This window comes from Rutilus rutilus, assembly GCF_951802725.1.
Source record: "Rutilus rutilus genome assembly, chromosome: 2".
NCBI lineage: Eukaryota > Metazoa > Chordata > Actinopteri > Cypriniformes > Leuciscidae > Rutilus > Rutilus rutilus.
Genome location: NC_140210.1, coordinates 59099080 through 59119299, shown reverse-complemented (window position 1 = coordinate 59119299; position 20220 = coordinate 59099080). Strand labels below are relative to the sequence as shown.

Genomic DNA, 20220 nt, shown 5'->3' with positions numbered 1-20220 from the left:
AAACATACCAGCAGATACATGCCTGAACACCTGAAATACACCAGTGTGTGTGTGTGTGTGTGTGTGTGTGTGTGTGTGTGTGTGTTCAGGGTCGTGGTGGGATCGACGGAAGCAGAGGTGAACCAGGAGAAACAGGAACTAAAGTAAGTTATACTTCATGCAAATGGATTTTGACAGAACAAACAATATTTATTCTATTTTCTGACCCATCAAACACACTCTGTGCCTCATAATGTTAAACATCAGAAGTTAGAGGAGACGAATGAGACATTGAATGTGAAGATGAATATGCTGATGAAGATAAGGCACAATAAATGATCACTTTTGGTCTCATTTGTGAGCCTGTAGGACACCTGAGATGATTTCTGTGTGTGTGTGTGTGTGTGTGTGTGTGTGTGTGTGTGTGTGTGTGTGTGTGTGTGTGTGTGTGTGTGTGTGTGTGTGTGTCTCATTATCAGGGTGACAGAGGGTTTGATGGTTTACCTGGTCTGCCTGGAAACAAGGGTCACCGGGTAAAACACTCTCCATTTACACACATATCATCTCAATATGAATGAATAATCATGAGTGTCAGAAACATGTGTGTGTGTGTGTGTGTGTGTGTGTGTGTGTGTGTGTGTGTGTGTGTGTGTGTGTGTGTGTGTGTGTGTGTGTGTGTGTGTGTGTGTGTGTGTGTGTGTGTGTGTGTGTGTGCACGCAGGGAGATACGGGAAAGAAAGGGCCATTTGGTCCTCAAGGAGCCCCTGGAGAAAAAGTGAGTGAACATTTCTTTAATATTTTTTAAATGCATTACAACACCTAGCAACCACCCAGACCACCTTATTAGCTGCATAGCAACACCCTAACAACCACCCAGAACATCCCAGCAGCTGTCTAGCAACACCCTAACAACCACCCAGAACATCCTAGCAGCTGCATAGCAACACCCTAACAACCACCCAGAACATCCAAGCAGCTGTCTAGCAACACCCTAACAACCACCCAGAACATCCTAGTAACTGCATAGCAACACCCGATCAACCACCCAGAACATCCTAGCAACTGCATAGCAACACCCGATCAACCACCCAGAACATCCTAGCAACTGCATAGCAACACCCGATCAACCACCCATCTATGTCTAGTTGACGGTGATTATATGATTGTTTCCCAGGGTTCAGATGGTCAGCCGGGGCCGAGAGGTCAGTCAGGAGAGCCGGTATGTGTCACTCTTTTAATCACCTTTATTATATATCATACAAGTATTGATCATCATCTTTATTGATCCACTGATGTGTTTGTCAGTGATTGATGGACAGGATCAGTTGTGTGTTAACAGATATTCCTCAGTGAATGGTTGTGTGTGTGTGTGTGTGTCAGGGTCTGGCGGGGTTGACGGGTCAGCGGGGTCTTCCTGGTCCTCCAGGTCAGCAGGTGAGTGATGTGTGTTTGGGTTTCATTACTGTGTTCACGATAAGACCTCTTCAGCCAACGGGAGGTCGCGTGACTCAAGTGTCATGTAGCATCATGTCGCGTGTGTGTGTGTGTGTGTGTGTGTGTGTGTGTGTTTGACAGGGTATTCGTGGGATTGATGGAGTTCAGGGCTCAAAGGGGAATCTGGTGAGTACACACTGACCTCAGATCAGCTGCAGGGCATGCTGGGAATGTGCTGATGACATCATCATGACATCACACCCTCTCCTCTTCTTCACACAGGGGCCGCCTGGAGAATCTGGAGCTCCAGGACAGCAGGGGAACCCAGGATTCCAGGTACACACACACACACACACACTCACACGCACACGCACACACACACACACTCTCCTGACGCTCTCTCTTCTGTCCTGCAGGGTTTTCCTGGTCCTCAGGGAGCGATCGGATTGCCAGGAGAAAAGGTGCCGCTCTCTCTCTCTCTGTCACAGTAAATCACTGATACTGGTTTCAGTATGTACAAGATTAGCCATCAGACTGAGACACACGACAGCTCCTGATAGGACTGAACTCAGCTGCTCTTAAACACGTATATGAAAGTGTTCAGTGTGAAGCAGGGCGGTTCCTGCAGACTTTAACAGGTGTGTGTGTGTGTGTGTGACTCAGGGTCCTCAGGGGAAGCAGGGAATGAAGGGTTTGCCTGGAGTGGACGGCCCGCCGGTGAGTGTGTAACACGTGTGTGTGTGTGTGTTGTTGATCAGTGCTCCTGCTGTTCCTCATGATGCCACTGCACACACAGGGTCATCCAGGACGAGAGGGGTCGCCCGGGGAGAAGGGCCTGCCGGTGAGAGACGCGCACGTGTGTGTGTGTGTGTGTGTGACGTCATCTTAGTGTCCCGGTGTTCACATCACTGATTGTTCTCGTGTGTGTTTCCTGAAGGGTGCAGCAGGTGTTCAGGGGCCTGTGGGATATCCCGGACCCAGAGGAGTCAAAGTACTGATGTCTTCCTCTAGCACACCTCAGTGTGTGTGTGTGTGTGTGTGTGTGTGTGTGTGTGTGTGTGTGTGTGTGTGACTGTGTGTGACTGTGTGTGAGAGTGTGTGAGTGTGTGTGAGTGTGTGAGTGTGTGTGTGTGTGAGAGAGAGAGAGAGAGAGAGAGTGTGTGTGTGCGCGTGTGAGTGTGTGTGTGTGTGTGTGTGTGTGTGTGTGTGTGTGTGTGTGTGTGTGTGTGTGTGTGTGTATTGACTGTACGTGTGTGTGTGTGTGTGTGTTTTAGGGTGCTGATGGGCTCAGAGGACTGAAAGGCAGTAAAGGAGAGAAGGTGAGATCATCACTTACACATCAGTCATCATAATTCATCATTTCAGTCTGACATCGTCAACATCCCCATATCTCCAATGATCATCACATGTCTAGATTTCATAAACACCCTCAACATCCCAGAACATCTTCATATATTACATCTCCAGACATCGTGAGATCATAACATCAACATCATAACATCAACATCATGACATCAACATCATAATCATAACATCAACATCATAATCATAACATCAACATCATAATCATAACATCAACATCATAACATCAACATCATAACGTCAACATCATAACATCAACATCATAATCATAACATCAACATCATAACATCAACATCATAACGTCAACATCATAACATCAACATCATAACGTCAACATCATGACATCAACATCATAATCATAACATCAACATCATAATCATAACATCAACATCATAATCATAACATCAACATCATAACATCAACATCAACATCATAACGTCAACATCATAACATCAACATCATAATCATAACATCAACATCATAACATCAACATCATAACGTCAACATCATAACATCAACATCATAACGTCAACATCGTGACATCAACATCATAACGTCAACATCATAACATCAACATCATAACGTCAACATCGTGACATCAACATCATAACGTCAACATCATAACGTCAACATCATAACGTCAACATCATAACGTCAACATCATAACGTCAACATCATGACATCAACATCATAACGTCAACATCATAACGTCAACATCATAACGTCAACATCATGACATCAACATCATAACGTCAACATCATAACGTCAACATCATAACGTCAACATCATAACGTCAACATCATAACATCAACATCATGACATCAACATCATAACGTCAACATCATAACATCAACATCATAACATCAACATCATAACGTCAACATCATAACATCAACATCATAACATCAACATCATAACGTCAACATCATAACATCAACATCATCATAATAAAGTGGTAAAAACAAGTTTCTTGTTTTTAGTCCTTGTTTCTTGTCCACTGTGGGAGATGTACCCTAAATAGATCCAGAGAGGTGTGTTGATGTTCCAAACAAATAACTGAAGTTTATTAAATCAAAAATAAAGATGCTTTGTAACATAAAACAAAACAAACACCTTTTATTCCGCTTGAAAAGACTGTGTGCTCTTGCACCAGCGCCCCCTCCTGTCAGGATGGCCTATCCTTTATACATCTTTCCCCCTCTCACCTATAGAGGGCGCACACTCACAGAAAACAGTATAACAACACACTGATATTTAAATTAACACATTTATAAAAATTGAATAAGGTGGTAAGTATGGCTCCTACAATAATGTACCCAGACTTTAGACATCTTCATATATCACATGTCCAAACATTTTTAAACATCATATTACACAACTGTTCAAAAGGTTTGGATCGGTAAGATTTTTAACGTTTTTGAAAGAAGTCTCTTCTGTTCACCAAGGCTGTGTTTATTTGATAATAAAAAAAAAAAAAAAATTATATTGTAGTATATGTAAATCAGCTGTTTTCTATGTGAATAAAACACATGCTCAAACACACACTGCTGCGCGACGCACCGGTCTCGTGTCTCTCACAGAGGAGTGACGACAGTGAAGGAGGAGAGAGGGCCTGGCCTGGACTATTTTAGCAGCAGTCGTCTCGTCTGAAGGGTCATGTGACAGTGACGACTGGAGTAATGATGCTGAACATTCAGCTTTGATCACAGGAATAAATTATATATTCTATATATTCAAATAGAAAATTTACATTAGAATAATATTTCACAATATTTCTGTTTTTTGTTATTGTATTTTTAATCAAACAAATGCAGCCTTGGTGACCGAACTTTTGACTTTTGACTGGTAGTGTAAGTCTAATATCCTCACATGTCCAGATATAACATCTTCAGACACTTGCACATCTAAGATATCTCCAGCATAGTGAGACATTATAATTTCTCCAACATCATCACAACTCCAAGAATCCTCACATCCAAATATAATGTCCCCAGATTTCAGCACATCTTCATACATCACATTTCCAGACAGTATAAGACATCATAACATCTCCAACATGTTCCCATCTAGATGTGATCAGATGTGCAGATGTTTTCCAGAGGTTTCTGGAGCATGTGAAGTGAACACATGAACTCGTGTCTTTAATCACATGTTGATGGATTGTTATGTGTGTGTGTGTGTGTGTGTGTGTGTTGTGTTCAGGGTGAAGATGGTTTCCCAGGAGCAAAAGGAGAAATGGGTTCGAAAGGAGACTCTGTAATGACACACAACACAAACACACTAATGAAACACACAAACTCAATCACACACATACCTAAAACATGCTGTTACCCCATCTGTGTGTGTCAGGGAGACTCCGGTGCTTCTGGGATGCGTGGTGAGGACGGTCCCGAGGGCCCCAAAGGACAGAGTGGCCCCTTGGGTGAATCCGGACCCTCGGGCATCGCTGGAGAAAAGGTGAAGCAGTCTAATGCAACATCATCAATATCAGTTGTAATTAGGGTTGGGTACCGTTTGAATTTTAACGATTCCGATTTCGACTCTGCCGATTCTTATCGATTCCTTATTTTGATTCCAATAATGTTATTGATTATTGAATGTTAGGCTGCTGTCACTTTAAGAGCTGAAAACAGTGAGTCGTCTCGCACCTGAGTGGTTTAAAGTCATATTGAAATGCTCACAAAGGAGTCGATAAGAATGGACATTTTTATTTTATACCTGACCTCAAGTATTCGATTCCTGACCTCAAGTATTCGATTGCTGACCTCAAGTATCCGATTCTTGACCTCAAGTAATCCGATTCCTGACCTCAAGTATCCGATTCCTGACCTCAAGTATCCGATTCTTGAACTCAAGTATCCGATTCCTGACCTCAAGTATCCAATTCCTGAACTCAAGTATCCGATTCCTGACCTCAAGTGTCCGATTCCTGATCTCAAGTATCCGATTCCTGACCTCAAGTATCTGATTCCTGACCTCAAGTGTCCGATTCCTGATCTCAAGTATCCGATTCCTGACCTCAAGTATCCGATTCCTGAACTCAAGTGTCCGATTCCTGACCTCAAGTATCCGATTCTTGACCTCAAGTATTCGATTCCTGACCTCAAGTATTTGATTCCTGAACTCAAGTATCCGATTCCTGACCTCAAGTATCCGATTCTTGACCTCAAGTATTTGATTCCTGAACTCAAGTATCCGATTCCTGAACTCAAGTATCCGATTCCTGACCTCAAGTATTCGATTCCTGACCTCAAGTATCCGATTCCTGACCTCAAGTATCCGATTCCTGAACTCAAGTGTCCGATTCCTGATCTCAAGTATCCGATTCCTGACCTCAAGTATTTGATTCCTGATCTCAAGTATTTGATTCCTGAACTCAAGTGTCCGATTCCTGACCTCAAGTATCCGATTCCTGAACTCAAGTGTCCGATTCCTGATCTCAAGTATCCGATTCCTGAACTCAAGTGTCCAATTCCTGACCTCAAGTATCCGATTCCTGACCTCAAGTATCCGATTCCTGACCTCAAGTATCCGATTCCTGACCTCAAAGTATCCGATTCCTGAACTCAAGTGTCCGATTCCTGATCTCAAGTATCCGATTCCTGACCTCAAAGTATCCGATTCCTGAACTCAAGTGTCCGATTCCTGATCTCAAGTATCCGATTCCTGACCTCAAGTATTCGATTCCTGACCTCAAGTATCCGATTCTTGACCTCAAGTATTCGATTCCTGACCTCAAGTATTTGATTCCTGACCTCAAGTATCCGATTCCTGACCTCAAAGTATCCGATTCCTGAACTCAAGTGTCCGATTCCTGATCTCAAGTATCCGATTCCTGACCTCAAGTATTCGATTCCTGACCTCAAGTATTTGATTCCTGACCTCAAGTATCCGATTCCTGACCTCAAAGTATCCGATTCCTGAACTCAAGTGTCCGATTCCTGATCTCAAGTATCCGATTCCTGACCTCAAGTATTCGATTCCTGACCTCAAGTATTTGATTCCTGACCTCAAGTATCCGATTCCTGACCTCAAAGTATCCGATTCCTGAACTCAAGTGTCCGATTCCTGATCTCAAGTATCCGATTCCTGACCCCAAGTATTCGATTCCTGACCTCAAGTATTCGATTCCTGAACTCAAGTATCCGATTCCTGAACTCAAGTATCCGATTCCTGACCTCAAGTATCCGATTCCTGAATTGGAATTGATTTTCCATTTCCAACCCTAGTTGTAATAGAAAGGAAAAAATATACTGTATCAAGCACCCTTTTTGCACTCTCTTTTTTTTTCTCTTTTTTTTCATTTTTTCCTTCTGATTTTGTCCCTCTCCTCGCAGGGAAAACTGGGTGTTCCAGGTTTACCAGGTTACCCGGGACGTCAAGGCCTGAAGGTAAAGCACGAGCACGAGCAGATGATGAACAGATGAAGTTTTAGTGGAGTGGGAGAGTAACTGCTGGTCTTGTGGTGGTTTCTTCTCAGGGTGCGGATGGTTTTCCTGGTCCTGTCGGAGTTCCGGGAGAGAAAGGGAAGAAGGTCACTGAACACATCCCTATCATAAAAACACATAAGTAAAAGTGTGCAAACACATAAGTATGTAAATGTGCACTGATGTGAGAATACTGTGTTTCTCAGGGTCCACCGGGTCCTGCAGGGGCCGCGGGTCAGAGGGGCCCTAATGTGAGTGTCTACGTCCACACTGAGGATTATCAGCATCCAGCTTGAGTCACATCCAACATCACTAATGTGTGTGTGTGTGTGTGTGTGTGTGTGTGTGTGTTGTCAGGGTGCTCGAGGAGGGAGGGGTGCAAGAGGACCCACTGGGAAATCAGGAGACAAGGTCAGAGGTCATATCAGGTCTATAATACAGCATAATAATGAGCTGAAGCCAAACACTTGTCTGTGTTTCTGTCATTCATTGTGATTATGAGTCTATTCTGATGCACTCTGTTCATATTATTGTGTTGAAATGACTGTAAAGGGATGAACCATCTCTGTTCTAGGGGTCTTCGGGACATGACGGCCCCCCAGGGCCCTCAGGAGAGAGAGTAAGAGATTGTCACACACATGTTCAAATGTCCAAACTGGACTGAAACCTGGAAATTAACACAGGATTTAATAAAAATTAATCAAATGCAAGTAAATGAGTGTCATTGATCATGTGACTTGATTAATGCATGTGCTCAAATACTGCAGGGACCACAAGGACCTAATGGACGTGTAGGTGAGATGGGCCCCAAAGGACCCAACGTGAGTGACCCTCATCTTCACCTCATATGATAATACGACACGTACAGTATTCCCAACATCTTCCTGTTTGCAGGGGCCTGGTGGGAAGGACGGCCTGCCGGGTCATCCAGGCCAGCGGGGGGAGCCGGTGAGTCTCGCAACATCTACACACAGGCTTGTGGAACTGTGGAAGTCCTGGGCTGAATCCGAAATCGCCCCCTATACCCTCAAATAGGCTGTTATTTGAGGGGATGGGCATTTGTTGTGGTGTCCAAAACCATAGTGAACTTTATTCAGTACACTCATTCTATCCCACAATGCACTGCAATAATGAGTGTACTACCGATGCACGCTCAACGGCTGTCCGAATTCAATTGCTCTATTTCACTCACTCCTTCAAGTGAACAGTATTAGTGGACTAACGTAGGGAATAGTGAATGAGGGTTTAGGGGGCGATTTCGGATTCAGCCATGATGTATTTTTGTAGGCCAACCCATACTGGCTCCTTCGACTAAAATCCCAATTGGATTTTTCCATTGACTTGTGGATGATTGCAGAAAACCAACACAAAGTTTAAGATTCTAACTCGTTTTCTACATCATGAAAATCTTTACAGATGAAGACTGTGGTTTTGTTCCTTTGAACCAGAAAAACTTGAATGAAAAAAATGAATGAATGACCTATATCTATAATCTTTAATTTTGTTTGATCAAATATTAAATGTATCAGCAATATATTCACACGTTAATGAACACGTACATTCAAATTATTACACAAATAAATACAACTGAATAAATTTAAATCAAATGTAAAATAACACTGCATGGTTTTCTTTTTATAAATAAAATATAGATGAATCCTTGTTAAAGCTACTGAAGTTATTCAGTCGAGAGCAGTGAGTGATTTTCTTTTGTTCTCTGATTAACAGTAATAACACTGACGGGTTTATTAGGCTGCTGTTCCTTTAAGACCGAATGCAGGATCCAACATACTGTTACACATGCGTTTATGATCACTTAAGACATGACCAACTGTGTTTTGACATACTTTTGTGTGTATTTCTCCGTTCAAGCGCAAGAAGACACACACAAGAGTCTTCTTGCGCTTAAACGGTTTAAAACCACTTTAAAATGCTAATTGTTATTTAATTACAAGTCCTGATTCCTTACCCTAGTTTTGATGGTCTGTTGTCGATCTGGTGTTTGACGTTTTGGTTCCCGACAGGGTTTCCAAGGAAAGACGGGTCCTCCGGGACCATCCGGTGTCGTTGGGCCGCAGGTGAGTTCATGGTTCAGGGATCTCTTAAGAAGTCTTCATAACTGGGTGGATTCTTGTTTTTTGTTTTTTTTTGTTTAAACTAATGACCACAGCTGTTGTTCCCACTGGTTGTGACTTTGTTTCCAGGGTAACACAGGAGAAACCGGACCGATGGGAGAGAGAGGACACCCGGGCTCCGCAGGACCAGCCGGAGAGCAAGGTTTACCTGGAGCCGCTGGGAAAGAGGGAGCAAAGGTGAGACAATCATCCTCATCAATGATAACACTTCCTTCTGTCTGCGCTTTCCTTTCATTTCTGTCGTCATCTCATCATAACATGCCTGTGTTCGGTCATCAGGGCGACCCTGGAGGCTCGGGTACTTCAGGAAAGAACGGTCCAGCGGGTCTGAAGGGTTTCCGCGGTAGTCGTGGAGCGCCGGGTGCCATGGTAACAATACTGTATCCGCCTGTTTTATGATTGTTGCCAGTGATTCTTTATATGACCTCAGTTGACTTATCGGTAAGCCCCTCCCCTCGGACACAGATCAGCCAATGGCAGTCGAGTATCATTTGCACGGGGAACTCGGACAACTTTAGGTTTCAGCACCACAGAGAAACATTGGAAGATCCGAAGCTCTCGTCAGTTTTATGGTGTTTATGCTACAGAAATGTTAAAGCGATGTGCCTGGGGTTCCTGTAACACTGATCCAGGATCCTGAGAGGATGGGCATGGGTGTTCATGTGTTGAATCACCGCACTGTGTGTGCGTTCACCAGCTCGATTCAAAAGTGTGATAAGATTTGCGCGAACGGACCAATTATCTGCGCTATACGACTGAAGCCCGGTTCATTTATAAAATCACTGATGTGAGCGCAGAAACCTGGTTCCCAAAGGATTCAATCCCAATGAAGCCGAAAACATTATTTTTCTGGTTGTCATTTTCTAAGATAGTTAGCAAATCCATTTGTTTGTTAGAGATAGCAACAGTAACTTAGGGGTGCGGGGCTTACCGATAGGTCAGTTGGACTGCTGCTGATTGGCCAGTGTTGTCATGTGACCTGTGCTCTCTTGTTTAGGGGCCGGTTGGACTAAAGGGCGGGGCGGGGCCGATCGGGCCCCCGGGACCTGCTGTATGTGACCTCATTCTGTAATCTCACAAAAACACATAGAGGGCTTATGACCTGGAGATGTTCTAGACTGATTTTTCACATTCTGTTATACATACAGTCAAACCGAAATTTATTCCGACACCTTCAACATTTCTCACATTATCACAGTTTATTCGCTATAGTTTAGAAAATGGTACTAAAATATGAGCAGAACTCAGTGGATATTTGACTGGTTTTGTCCGTCCTTCTGTTAGACTGTCTCACACATGAATTATGTTGAATATCTGTCAGCTGTTAAATTTAACTACACAATTAGATAATACCAGTTTAGCTCAACCAATCACCAAGCAATGCTTCATTGTGTTCAGTCTGTGTGTAAAAAGAGCATTAGCAATTAAAGACAAAACACTTCAGCAAAACATGATCAGCTCAAAGTGTCCCAATCATTTTTGGTCCCAAATTTTACAGGTAGAAAAAAATGTAGGTATAATGTGTCACAGTTTACTTTATTTTGCTCTCCTCACTTACATAAATGAACTATGGTGTCCTGCACACACTAGTGGAACAAATATCAAAAACTATATCTGGTGTCTGAATAATTTTTTGGTTTGACTGTATGTATGTAGATAGTAAGTATATTAACTTATTAATTCACAAATATGTGTGTGTCTTCCCAGGGGCCCACAGGTGAAAGGGGCCCCTCGGGATTGGCTGGTGCCATTGGTCAGCCTGGTCGACCTGGAACCATCGGTGGGCCTGGACCAATGGGAGAGAAGGGAGAGCCAGTAAGACACGCCCCTACGCACACGTGATGATAAATCTCAGCCATTGACCCGTGTGTGTGTGTGTGTAACGGTGTGTTTGTGCACAGGGAGAGAAGGGTCCGATCGGACCCGCGGGACAGGATGGTGAGCAGGGGCCGGTGGGATTGCCAGGAGCCGCTGGCCCTCCAGGACCCCCGGGAGAGGATGGAGATAAGGTGATGAGGGCGTATGCTCATCTGTGCTTAGTAGAGATGATGCTTGTAATCTAGAATGGACTTTTTGTTGTATTGTTGGTTAAGTCAATCATCACTAGTGCTAGTTGTAAAAATGACAAAGTCCAAAAAGTTGCAGTGGGTTCAAACCTCCAGGGCCTTCAAGGCAGTAACCCAAGCCGAAGAGGGTGCACTCTGGCTGGGGAGAGAGTTCAATCTCCACCCTTCACCCTGGTGTGAAAACCTCCAGGAAAACGCAGGCTGATTTTCTGAAAGTGCATCCCAGGCAGGGTGCACCTCTCCTGGGCATGCATAAAGCCCAAACCCCATGGAGGAAGTGACTCTGGGCTTGACTCTGAAGCCAAGCTCTAAAAATGGGTTAGGTCAGGGTTATAGGGATAAATACGAAGATTGGTTCTGTAGGCCATAGAGAGCTGGAACTTGGTATATATACTAATTGGGGGTGTGTGTTTGTGTGTGTTTGTCAGGGGGAAACAGGAGCTCCAGGACAGAAAGGCAGTAAAGGAGACAAAGGAGAATCAGTGAGTGGCTGAAAAACTGAAATACACACACACACACACACACACACACACACACACACACACACACACACACACACACACACACACACACACACACTGCTGCTAATGACCAGCTTGTTCTGCTCTCAGGGGCCTGCAGGTCCAGCCGGCACTCAGGGGCCCGAGGGCCAGCCGGGAGCACCGGTGAGTGTGTTTGAGGAGGAACGCTATTGCTGTGTTCGGAGAGAGTGTGTGTGATCGAGTGTGTGTGTGTGTCAGGGTGTGGATGGCGAGACCGGTCCCCCAGGACAGCAGGGCATGTACGGAGAGAAGGGAGACGAGGGCTTGAGAGGATTCAAGGGCTCCAGGGGCCCCGGGGGACTACAGGTACATGATCATTCACTGTCCCTCCTCCATTACACATCAGGAGATAATCATATAATACAGGTGTGTGTGTGTGTGTGTGTGTGTGTGTGTGTGTGTGTGTGTGTGTGTGTGTGTGTGTGTGTGTGTGTGTGTGTGTGTGTAGGGAATGCCCGGTCCTCCCGGAGAGAAAGGAGAGAGCGGGAACGCTGGTCTGATGGTGAGCTCATCGATTCATCTGTCAGATATGATCATGTTTATTAATCTCTATGTAATGTCGCTCAGAGTGTGTGTGTTTGTGTGTTTCCAGGGTCCTCCTGGTCAGTTCGGGCCCAGAGGAGCTCAAGGGCCCTCTGGTGGACAGGTACACACACACTCACACCTTCACTTTCTGAAACCATGATTTTATAAAAACCTAAAAATCAATCAAAACAACAAAAAGGTACAAATAAAATAAGTTAATATTTTTCTAAATAAAAACAATCAAAATAAAAAAAGATGAAATATTTTATTTGTTGACCTGCATGTCATGTGACCATTAACTGACATCAGAGAATCGTGAGCGTGTTGTTAAATTATTGAAATATTAACTCAATCTCAGTGGGACTTCAAAAAGTTTGGTAATCACTGATCTACAGCACACACACACTCACACCCACTCTCTCTCACACACACACACACACTTGTGTGTTTCAGGGTCCTCCTGGTCGTCCTGGTGTTCGTGGTCAGCCTGGTGGAGTGGGCGAGAAGGTTCGTTACAGTTAAACATGAGCTGGTGATGATGATGATGGTGATGATGATGATGGTGATGATGATGATGATGATGATGATGATGATGATGATTGACAGGGTGAAGATGGCGAGTCAGGTGATCCTGGAGCTGTTGGTGTTTCTGGCAGCGCAGTGAGTCCTTCTCTCCTCTGAATAACCTGTGTGACGCGCATCATTTCCTGTATCGCTGCTGCCACACGTGTGTGTGTGTGTGTGTTGTCAGGGCGAGAAGGGCGAGCAGGGAGAGAAAGGAGACACGGGACCCCCCGGAGCGGCAGGTTCACCAGGAGCCAGAGGAGCACCTGGAGAAGACGGAGCGAAAGGGAACGCGGTCAGTATGTGTGTGTGTGTGTGTCACACTACAAAAAATGATGTTCTTCCTTAGTGTTTCTGTCTTGTTTTCCAGCACAAATATCTAAACATTCTTAAAGTCCCCCTGTAGTCAATAATTGTATCCCTTAAAACTCATCTTTGATCACCAAAATGACATATTTAAACGTTTTTTTCCTGCCTTAAATAGCTTGAATGTAACTCGACACCCTTGCCTCATTTAGTATGCGCGGTTCTATGAATATGCAAATGAGCCCCGCCTCCACTCACTCACTCAGCTCAGAGATCCACTGGTTGACGATCACACGTTGATCTGATTGGTTACAAGGTAGTTTGTGACGTCAGAAACACCAGCGATTTCAAAGCGTGTTTTTGAGACTGTCTTTGGTTCACTGCAGTTTTAAGGAGGAAATACTCAGCAATGGTGTCGACTTATGAATTTACACATGGTTTGTCTTAAAGCATATTAAAAACACCACATAGACACATAAACTACATTAAAAGCTGGATTTACACCATGGGGTGAAATCAAGATACATTTCCTGGAGAAACAAAATGTATTAAGATATTAAGGCTTGTTTACTGGAAAAATGCATCACAATGAAGGGACTTTATGCCTAAAACATGAACAAATATCTGCTAATGGAGTTATTTTTAAAAGAAAAAAAAATGTCTGACTTTTTTTAAAAGCAAAAACTCACTTAATTTTTAACAATTGCTCATAAAAATATCATTTTCACAAATAAATGTATCTTGATTTAAACTCATCATAAAAGGGTAGTAGTTGTGCTGGTCTTTTCTTCTCTATTGTTCCGTATATCTGAGTGAAACGTCTGGAACAAGAACAAATGTGGGCGGGGCTTGACTGTGTCTGTGGGGAATTGATTGGATGGTTCTGGTTTGCTATTGGTGGATCTCATGTGAGTGACAGGTTGCCCCGCCCACATCTTCAGAGAGGAACTTATTCTGATTATTATTCTGCAGGAAGAACTTATTCTGATTCAAGATCATTAACACAATAATGATGTGCACTGATAAATCATTTACAATAAACACTGCAATATTCCACAAAAACAGTCAATTTCAATTTCATGGTGACTAAGAATATTTGTACTGGAAAACACGACAAGAACACTGAGATAGAAACTCATTTTTGCTGTGTATTATCTGCTGACGAACCCTCTCTCTGTTTCCCTCCAGGGTCCGATCGGTTTTCCTGGAGATTTGGGCGCTCCTGGAGAGGCGGGCGTTAACGTGAGTATCTCCAGTGACGTCAGTCAAACACTGTGATCTGTGATGATGAAACATCTCGTCTGTCCTCACAGGGGATCGACGGCAGTCCGGGATCTAAAGGAGATCACGGGGATCCTGGGAAATCTGTGAGTCTGTTCTAGTGCTTTAATGTCAAATAAGTTTCAGATAGTTTTCGTTAATGATAATAACTCTGGTTTCGACTCATTGCTCTGGTGAGTAGGGCCCTCCAGGAGCCTCCGGAGAACCAGGACCTCCAGGAAGACCGGGACGCAGGGTGAGTGTGTGTTTGTGATCGATCAGCTCAAGCACTACATGATTCAACTGTGTTTGTGCACTTGTGGAGCCTTGTGTGTTTATATATGTGTGTGTATCCTCGTTTTAGGGTCACTTGGGTCCTGCTGGGAAAGAGGGGCGGCCGGGCCTGAAAGGAGACAAGGTGAGACAATCAGTTAGAAACACAGACACTCTGCGTCTGAACTAGAGGATAAATCACTGAGGCTTCATTCACAGCTTCTGTCACACTGGGTGAGTCCCGCCCACAGTGAGATCTCATTGGTCCAGTGGTGTAAACGCAGTGACACACTAAACCGACAGGCAGTGTCATTGTTTTTGTGGTGTGTCCTGCACTAGTCGGACCTCGTCTGTGGATTTACGCCCAGTTGAGTCGGCCGATAGTCTCGTGGGCAGCACCGACATATAGCGCTGCTGTGCTTCGGGCGATCCAAGTTCGAATCCCGGCTTGTGGACCTTTCCCGATCCCGTCCTCTCTCTCTCCCACCTCGCTTCTTGTCCACTCTATACTATCCTATCACAATGAAAAAAAAACCGAGTCAAAAATCATGTTGAATCAGCAGGGAATCCCTGAGTAAGAAACCAAGTCAAGTCAAGTCACCTTCTTTTATACAGCGCTTTTAACTATATACATTGTTTTAAAGCAGCTTTACAGTGATAACAGGAAATTAATGGAATAGAGATTGTTTAGGCTTTACAGAGGCTCTAGAATAAAGTTATTGTCCAGGTAAAGCTAGTTTTTGATTGATTCACTTCTGTTGTAAAAATCATTAGTTATTAAAGGGGAACTTGGCAACTATTTCAACTTAATAAATCCGTTTAGAAATCATTTGGATGGTTAAATAACCTGTTCTGGTGAGAATGGTGACTTTCCCCGCACCCCCCAGCGTTCCCCGGCGGAAAAGCGACCTTGCAACATGGGGACTGATGTCCCTGTAAGTTGGAAATAGGAAGTCTTGTGAGAAGCGAGAACGAGCGAGAAACACGAACTGCTTTACGGCAATTCAACATAAACACACACGCCATATGATACTGTGTATGATGCATTACCCACCTCGGTAGACATCGCTCCACACGGTAAAGTTGGCCGGCTCCCATAATAACAAATGCACATGAGCAGCGGTAGAAAGAGGGAGGAGGGTGCCGCAAGTTAGATTTTTTTACGACAGTGTTGTGAAATATACGGCCCACAGCTGTAGGGGGAGCTCGTTGAGAAAACACGCGACAACAAAAGGGAAAATCAGCGAAGAAATGGCTAGAGTTGCCTTGTTCCCCTGTAATTCAGTTCTAGTAAACTCTTGAATGAGATGTGAGAGGATGTTCTAGGGAACTAATGGTCCTCCTGTTGTCCTTCGCGTTCACTTGAATTGCTGACACTGGATCTCTGTCCGTGTTCAGGGAGCTCCGGGATACGAGGGCCTCATGGGAAAGCCGGGGCCGGTGGGCGGTCAGGGGAACTCTGGGAAGGCCGGACCTCAGGGGCTTCCAGGAATCCCTGGACCAGCGGTGAGCTTCTTTCCTACATTTGTTAATGGTCTTCTACAGACTCATGTTAAACTTTCTCTACTCAAACCCATGTGACTGCAGTTTCATGAGGAACTTGTAATGAAGTCATGAGTTTATAAATAGCCTTATAATCCAGTAATATCCTTAAAGTCGGCAGAAAATATCTATTATGTAAATGCATGTTCACACTCTCTCTCTCTCTCTCTCTCTGCTGTAGGGAGAACAAGGGCTGAACGGACCCCCAGGTCAATCGGGACCCCCGGGGCCGATGGTAACGCGTCATTAATCACTCCTCATGCGCTGATCTTTAATATGATGTCAGACTGATGATGTCATTGCACGTGTACAGGGCCCCGCTGGACTGGCAGGACTGAAGGGAGATCCGGGTAGGAAAGGAGAGAAGGTACGTCATCTCATATACACATACACACACACACTGGAAATACACATGATTTTATCTGTGTGTGTGTGTGTGTGTGCTTCAGGGTCATGGCGGTCTGATTGGTTTGATTGGGCCGCCGGGTGAGTTCGGAGAGAAAGGTGATCGAGGACTGCCGGGAAACCAGGGGCCGCAGGGAGCCAAAGGAGAGGAGGTGAACACACACACCAATATACACACTTTCACAAACGCGTGCAAGAAGATGATTTCACTGTGTCTCTGCTGACAGGGTCCAGTTGGACCTCCAGGACTCAATGGACCTCCGGGACCACCGGGACTGTCTGTAAGTCTAGTCTTCAGACCCATCAGGGTGTTCTGTATGCGTTCGTGTTTGTTCTGGTGTCACAGCTTCTGTCTGTATCTCTGTGTTTCAGGGGTCCATGGGACAGAAAGGATCTAAAGGAAGCCAGGTGACACACACCGAATTTCATCTCATTTGTGGGATTTCGCTCTGATCATGTTTTGACATCCATTTCCATAAGAGTGTTAGCATGCGACTGAGTTGTCCACCATTTATATGTATGAATTAAACTGATGCCTTTATTAGCGTTTCCACTGTCGGGCCAAAAGCGGGCGGCTAGTGCGTGCCAGGGCCAGTCGCGTTTCCACTGTCACTCCCGGGGCTTGATCGGGCCTCGCCGGGGCTTCCTCGGGGCCAACGGCCAGGGTTTTCTGGCCCGGCGAATACCTTGGTCTACAGCGGGCCAGCTCGGGCTTGAGAAGTGGTTACGAACAGAGTCAGAGTTTACCTGAGTCAGGAGATGCCAGCGCCGGATGATTCTATACCAGCTAACATCAGCATTAAAGACTTTTAACATCATTTTAGCTCAAAACTCACTTTCATGTTTGAATAACTTCTGTTTGTGATCCGATGTGGATTCTGATCACCGTGTAAGGCAGAAATATTTATATGCGATGCAAAAGACTATGTGCGCTAACCATTACAATAGTAAACATGGCAAATACGACTGCTTGAAGAAATCAGACAAATCATATAGGCTATCACAATCGTGTATTTATTTGATCTGTCAGTACGTCTCGTCTCTTTATACCGGACTGTCTAATATCCGCATTTAGCTCCGCAAATGTCATAAAATAAACCAACTTTTCGGGAGCTTCCTCTGTTTCTCTGACTGGAAATATAACTGTACTGGGAGAGAGTGCTAAAGCTCCTCAGGTCGTAGTTTTGGTGGCATATTTGTAGAAATGATCGTTCTTCTAAATGTGATGTAAACACAGCCTATGTAACTAAACAGAAACAGACACGGCTGGATTAAGCTGAATTAAGTGATTTATTGGTAAATACCACTTTATCTCTGTGTGACTAATGTGCAGTCTTGACACAAATTAATTCATTATGATCAACGTATCACTTTTTATTGTAAACCTGTGGTAAAACATCCATGCTTGGGTTTTAAATCTTGAAGTAAACAACAAAGGGCCACATTTTTGTTCTGCGATCTCGCTAGTTTCCATTGATTTTTTTCTGATTAGTTTTCTGATAAATCTCCCGTTTGTTGGTGAAATGATGGGTTTGTGTGACGTTGTTTCAGAGAGGCGTGTTACAGGTGTGTTTTAGTGAAGCGCTGCAGAGCTTCTGGCCCGACAGTGGAAACGCGGCTATTCAAAGCAACTTAAAATAAAGGAACAAAAGCAATTGGTCACAGAGCTCAATCCACCACACTGGAACAGAGAGGGTGAAGGGTCTGGAAAGCGAGAGTGAGCGTGTTCTTATCAGTCTGTGAACTCATGAACACCAGTGGATACTGAATAATGTGAATGATGCGGTTTATTTAAGGGCCCTATTGGACCCAGAGGAGATACCGGTCCTGCCGGACCCCCAGGACCCCCGGTGAGTCTCCAGTCCCCATGTTTTTAGGATGAATAAATGGCAGCAGGAGCATTAACAGAGCAAGCGTCTCTGTCCAGGGTTCTCCCGCGGTGGGAATGGTGGCTCCTCCGGGACTGGACGGCCGTGGGAAGAGGAGGAGACATTCGGAAGTGGACGGAGCCGCTGTGGAGGACGGAGAGATGCAGGACGAGGAGGCTCAGGGGGAGGAGAAGGACATGGAGGAGGTGTTCGCCTCTCTGTCATCCATGAGGACTGATGTGGAGGGACTCAGAACTCCCCTGGGAACCTTCCACAGTCCCGCCCGCACCTGCAAAGAGCTGTGGATGTGCCACCCCGAGTATCCCGACGGTACGGGGGTCCAGTCCGCACTTGATCCAGCGCTGGAGAATATTTCTCACACTCTATTGCTGCGTTCTCAGACCAATTCTGATTTCTCTGTATGACTTTCGACCTCAGGTGTTTACTGGATTGACCCCAACCAGGGTTGCCATAGAGACGCGTTTAAGGTGTTCTGCAACTTCACAGCAGAAGGTGAAACGTGTCTCCAGCCACACAGCAGCATACAGTCGGTGAGATCTTCAGTCACACTACAAGTTATGATGTACACCTGTACTTCTACAGCAGAAGCAATACCTTAAGCTTTTATATCTGCCATGTGTCATCAGAAAAAAAGTGACGTGTGAATGATGTTTATTGTGCACAGGTCAAAATGGCTTCATGGAGCAAAGAGAAACCAGGAACCTGGTTCAGCCAGTTCAAGAAGGGCTCACAGGTCATTCATTATTGTGTTGTTGTGTTATCTTTAGCCTCTGTCCCTTCACTCACACTCTGTCTGTCTGCCTCGTGTAGTTTTCGTATGTGGATGTGGACGGAAACCCCGTTCATGTGGTTCAGCTGGGTTTCCTGAAGCTCCTGAGCGCCACAGCCCACCAGAGCTTCACATACGTGTGCCAGAACTCGGCCGGCTGGCTCGACAGCGCCTCCCTCAGCTACACACACGCACTGCGCTTCAGAGGCGGACACGGGGAGGAGCTGACGCAGCAGAACACACACTTCATCCAGCCCACACACGACGGCTGTCAGGTACACACTCGCCGCGTCTCACTGTGAACGACTCAGAATCAATCCATATGAGCTACTCAGTGAATCCTGAATCAATCCATATGAACAACTCAATGACTCCTGAATCAATCCATATAAGTGACTTAGGCTGAATCCGAAATCGCCCCCTAAACCCTCATTCACTAATCCCTACGTTAGTCCACTAATACTGTTCACTTGAAAGAGTGAATGAAAAGGAGTGAGCGAATTCGGACAGCCGTTTGAGCGTGCATCGGCTGTACACTCGTTATTGCGGTGCATTGTGGGATAGAATGAGTGTACTCGATAATGTCCACTATTGTTTCGGACACCACTACAAATGCCCGTCCCCTCATATAACGCCCTATTTGTGAGTATAGGAGGCGATTTCGGATTCAGCCTTAGTGACTCCTGAATCAATCCATATAAGCGACTCAGTGAATCCTGAATCAATCCATATGAACAAGTC

At 44.9% G+C, this 20220-nt stretch overlaps 2 protein-coding genes across 2 annotated transcripts in view; both read left to right on the top strand.

Moving 5' to 3' along the window:
• LOC311286453 (apoptosis-associated speck-like protein containing a CARD) overlaps positions 1-20220 on the top strand; it is a 467220-nt gene that overhangs the window by 140460 nt on the left and 306540 nt on the right. The window lies entirely within an intron of this gene.
• Positions 1-20220, top strand: part of col5a3b (collagen, type V, alpha 3b) — a 47912-nt gene that overhangs the window by 26448 nt on the left and 1244 nt on the right. The window contains exons 15-64 of the mRNA XM_084391768.1: positions 90-143; positions 459-512; positions 701-754; positions 1154-1198; positions 1360-1413; positions 1555-1599; positions 1696-1749; positions 1830-1874; positions 2077-2130; positions 2210-2254; positions 2351-2404; positions 2688-2732; positions 4979-5032; positions 5126-5233; positions 7114-7167; positions 7257-7310; positions 7410-7454; positions 7561-7614; positions 7778-7822; positions 7971-8024; positions 8098-8151; positions 9228-9281; positions 9408-9515; positions 9618-9707; positions 10336-10389; positions 11046-11153; positions 11240-11347; positions 11833-11886; positions 12016-12069; positions 12145-12252; positions 12395-12448; positions 12539-12592; positions 12925-12978; positions 13078-13131; positions 13223-13330; positions 14530-14583; positions 14655-14708; positions 14804-14857; positions 14966-15019; positions 16273-16380; positions 16598-16651; positions 16730-16783; positions 16866-16973; positions 17049-17102; positions 17194-17229; positions 18618-18671; positions 18749-19019; positions 19128-19240; positions 19375-19443; positions 19521-19754. Coding sequence (XP_084247894.1) covers positions 90-143; positions 459-512; positions 701-754; positions 1154-1198; positions 1360-1413; positions 1555-1599; positions 1696-1749; positions 1830-1874; positions 2077-2130; positions 2210-2254; positions 2351-2404; positions 2688-2732; positions 4979-5032; positions 5126-5233; positions 7114-7167; positions 7257-7310; positions 7410-7454; positions 7561-7614; positions 7778-7822; positions 7971-8024; positions 8098-8151; positions 9228-9281; positions 9408-9515; positions 9618-9707; positions 10336-10389; positions 11046-11153; positions 11240-11347; positions 11833-11886; positions 12016-12069; positions 12145-12252; positions 12395-12448; positions 12539-12592; positions 12925-12978; positions 13078-13131; positions 13223-13330; positions 14530-14583; positions 14655-14708; positions 14804-14857; positions 14966-15019; positions 16273-16380; positions 16598-16651; positions 16730-16783; positions 16866-16973; positions 17049-17102; positions 17194-17229; positions 18618-18671; positions 18749-19019; positions 19128-19240; positions 19375-19443; positions 19521-19754 — 3558 coding nt within the window. The remainder of the gene's footprint in view (positions 1-89; positions 144-458; positions 513-700; positions 755-1153; positions 1199-1359; positions 1414-1554; positions 1600-1695; positions 1750-1829; positions 1875-2076; positions 2131-2209; positions 2255-2350; positions 2405-2687; positions 2733-4978; positions 5033-5125; positions 5234-7113; positions 7168-7256; positions 7311-7409; positions 7455-7560; positions 7615-7777; positions 7823-7970; positions 8025-8097; positions 8152-9227; positions 9282-9407; positions 9516-9617; positions 9708-10335; positions 10390-11045; positions 11154-11239; positions 11348-11832; positions 11887-12015; positions 12070-12144; positions 12253-12394; positions 12449-12538; positions 12593-12924; positions 12979-13077; positions 13132-13222; positions 13331-14529; positions 14584-14654; positions 14709-14803; positions 14858-14965; positions 15020-16272; positions 16381-16597; positions 16652-16729; positions 16784-16865; positions 16974-17048; positions 17103-17193; positions 17230-18617; positions 18672-18748; positions 19020-19127; positions 19241-19374; positions 19444-19520; positions 19755-20220) is intronic.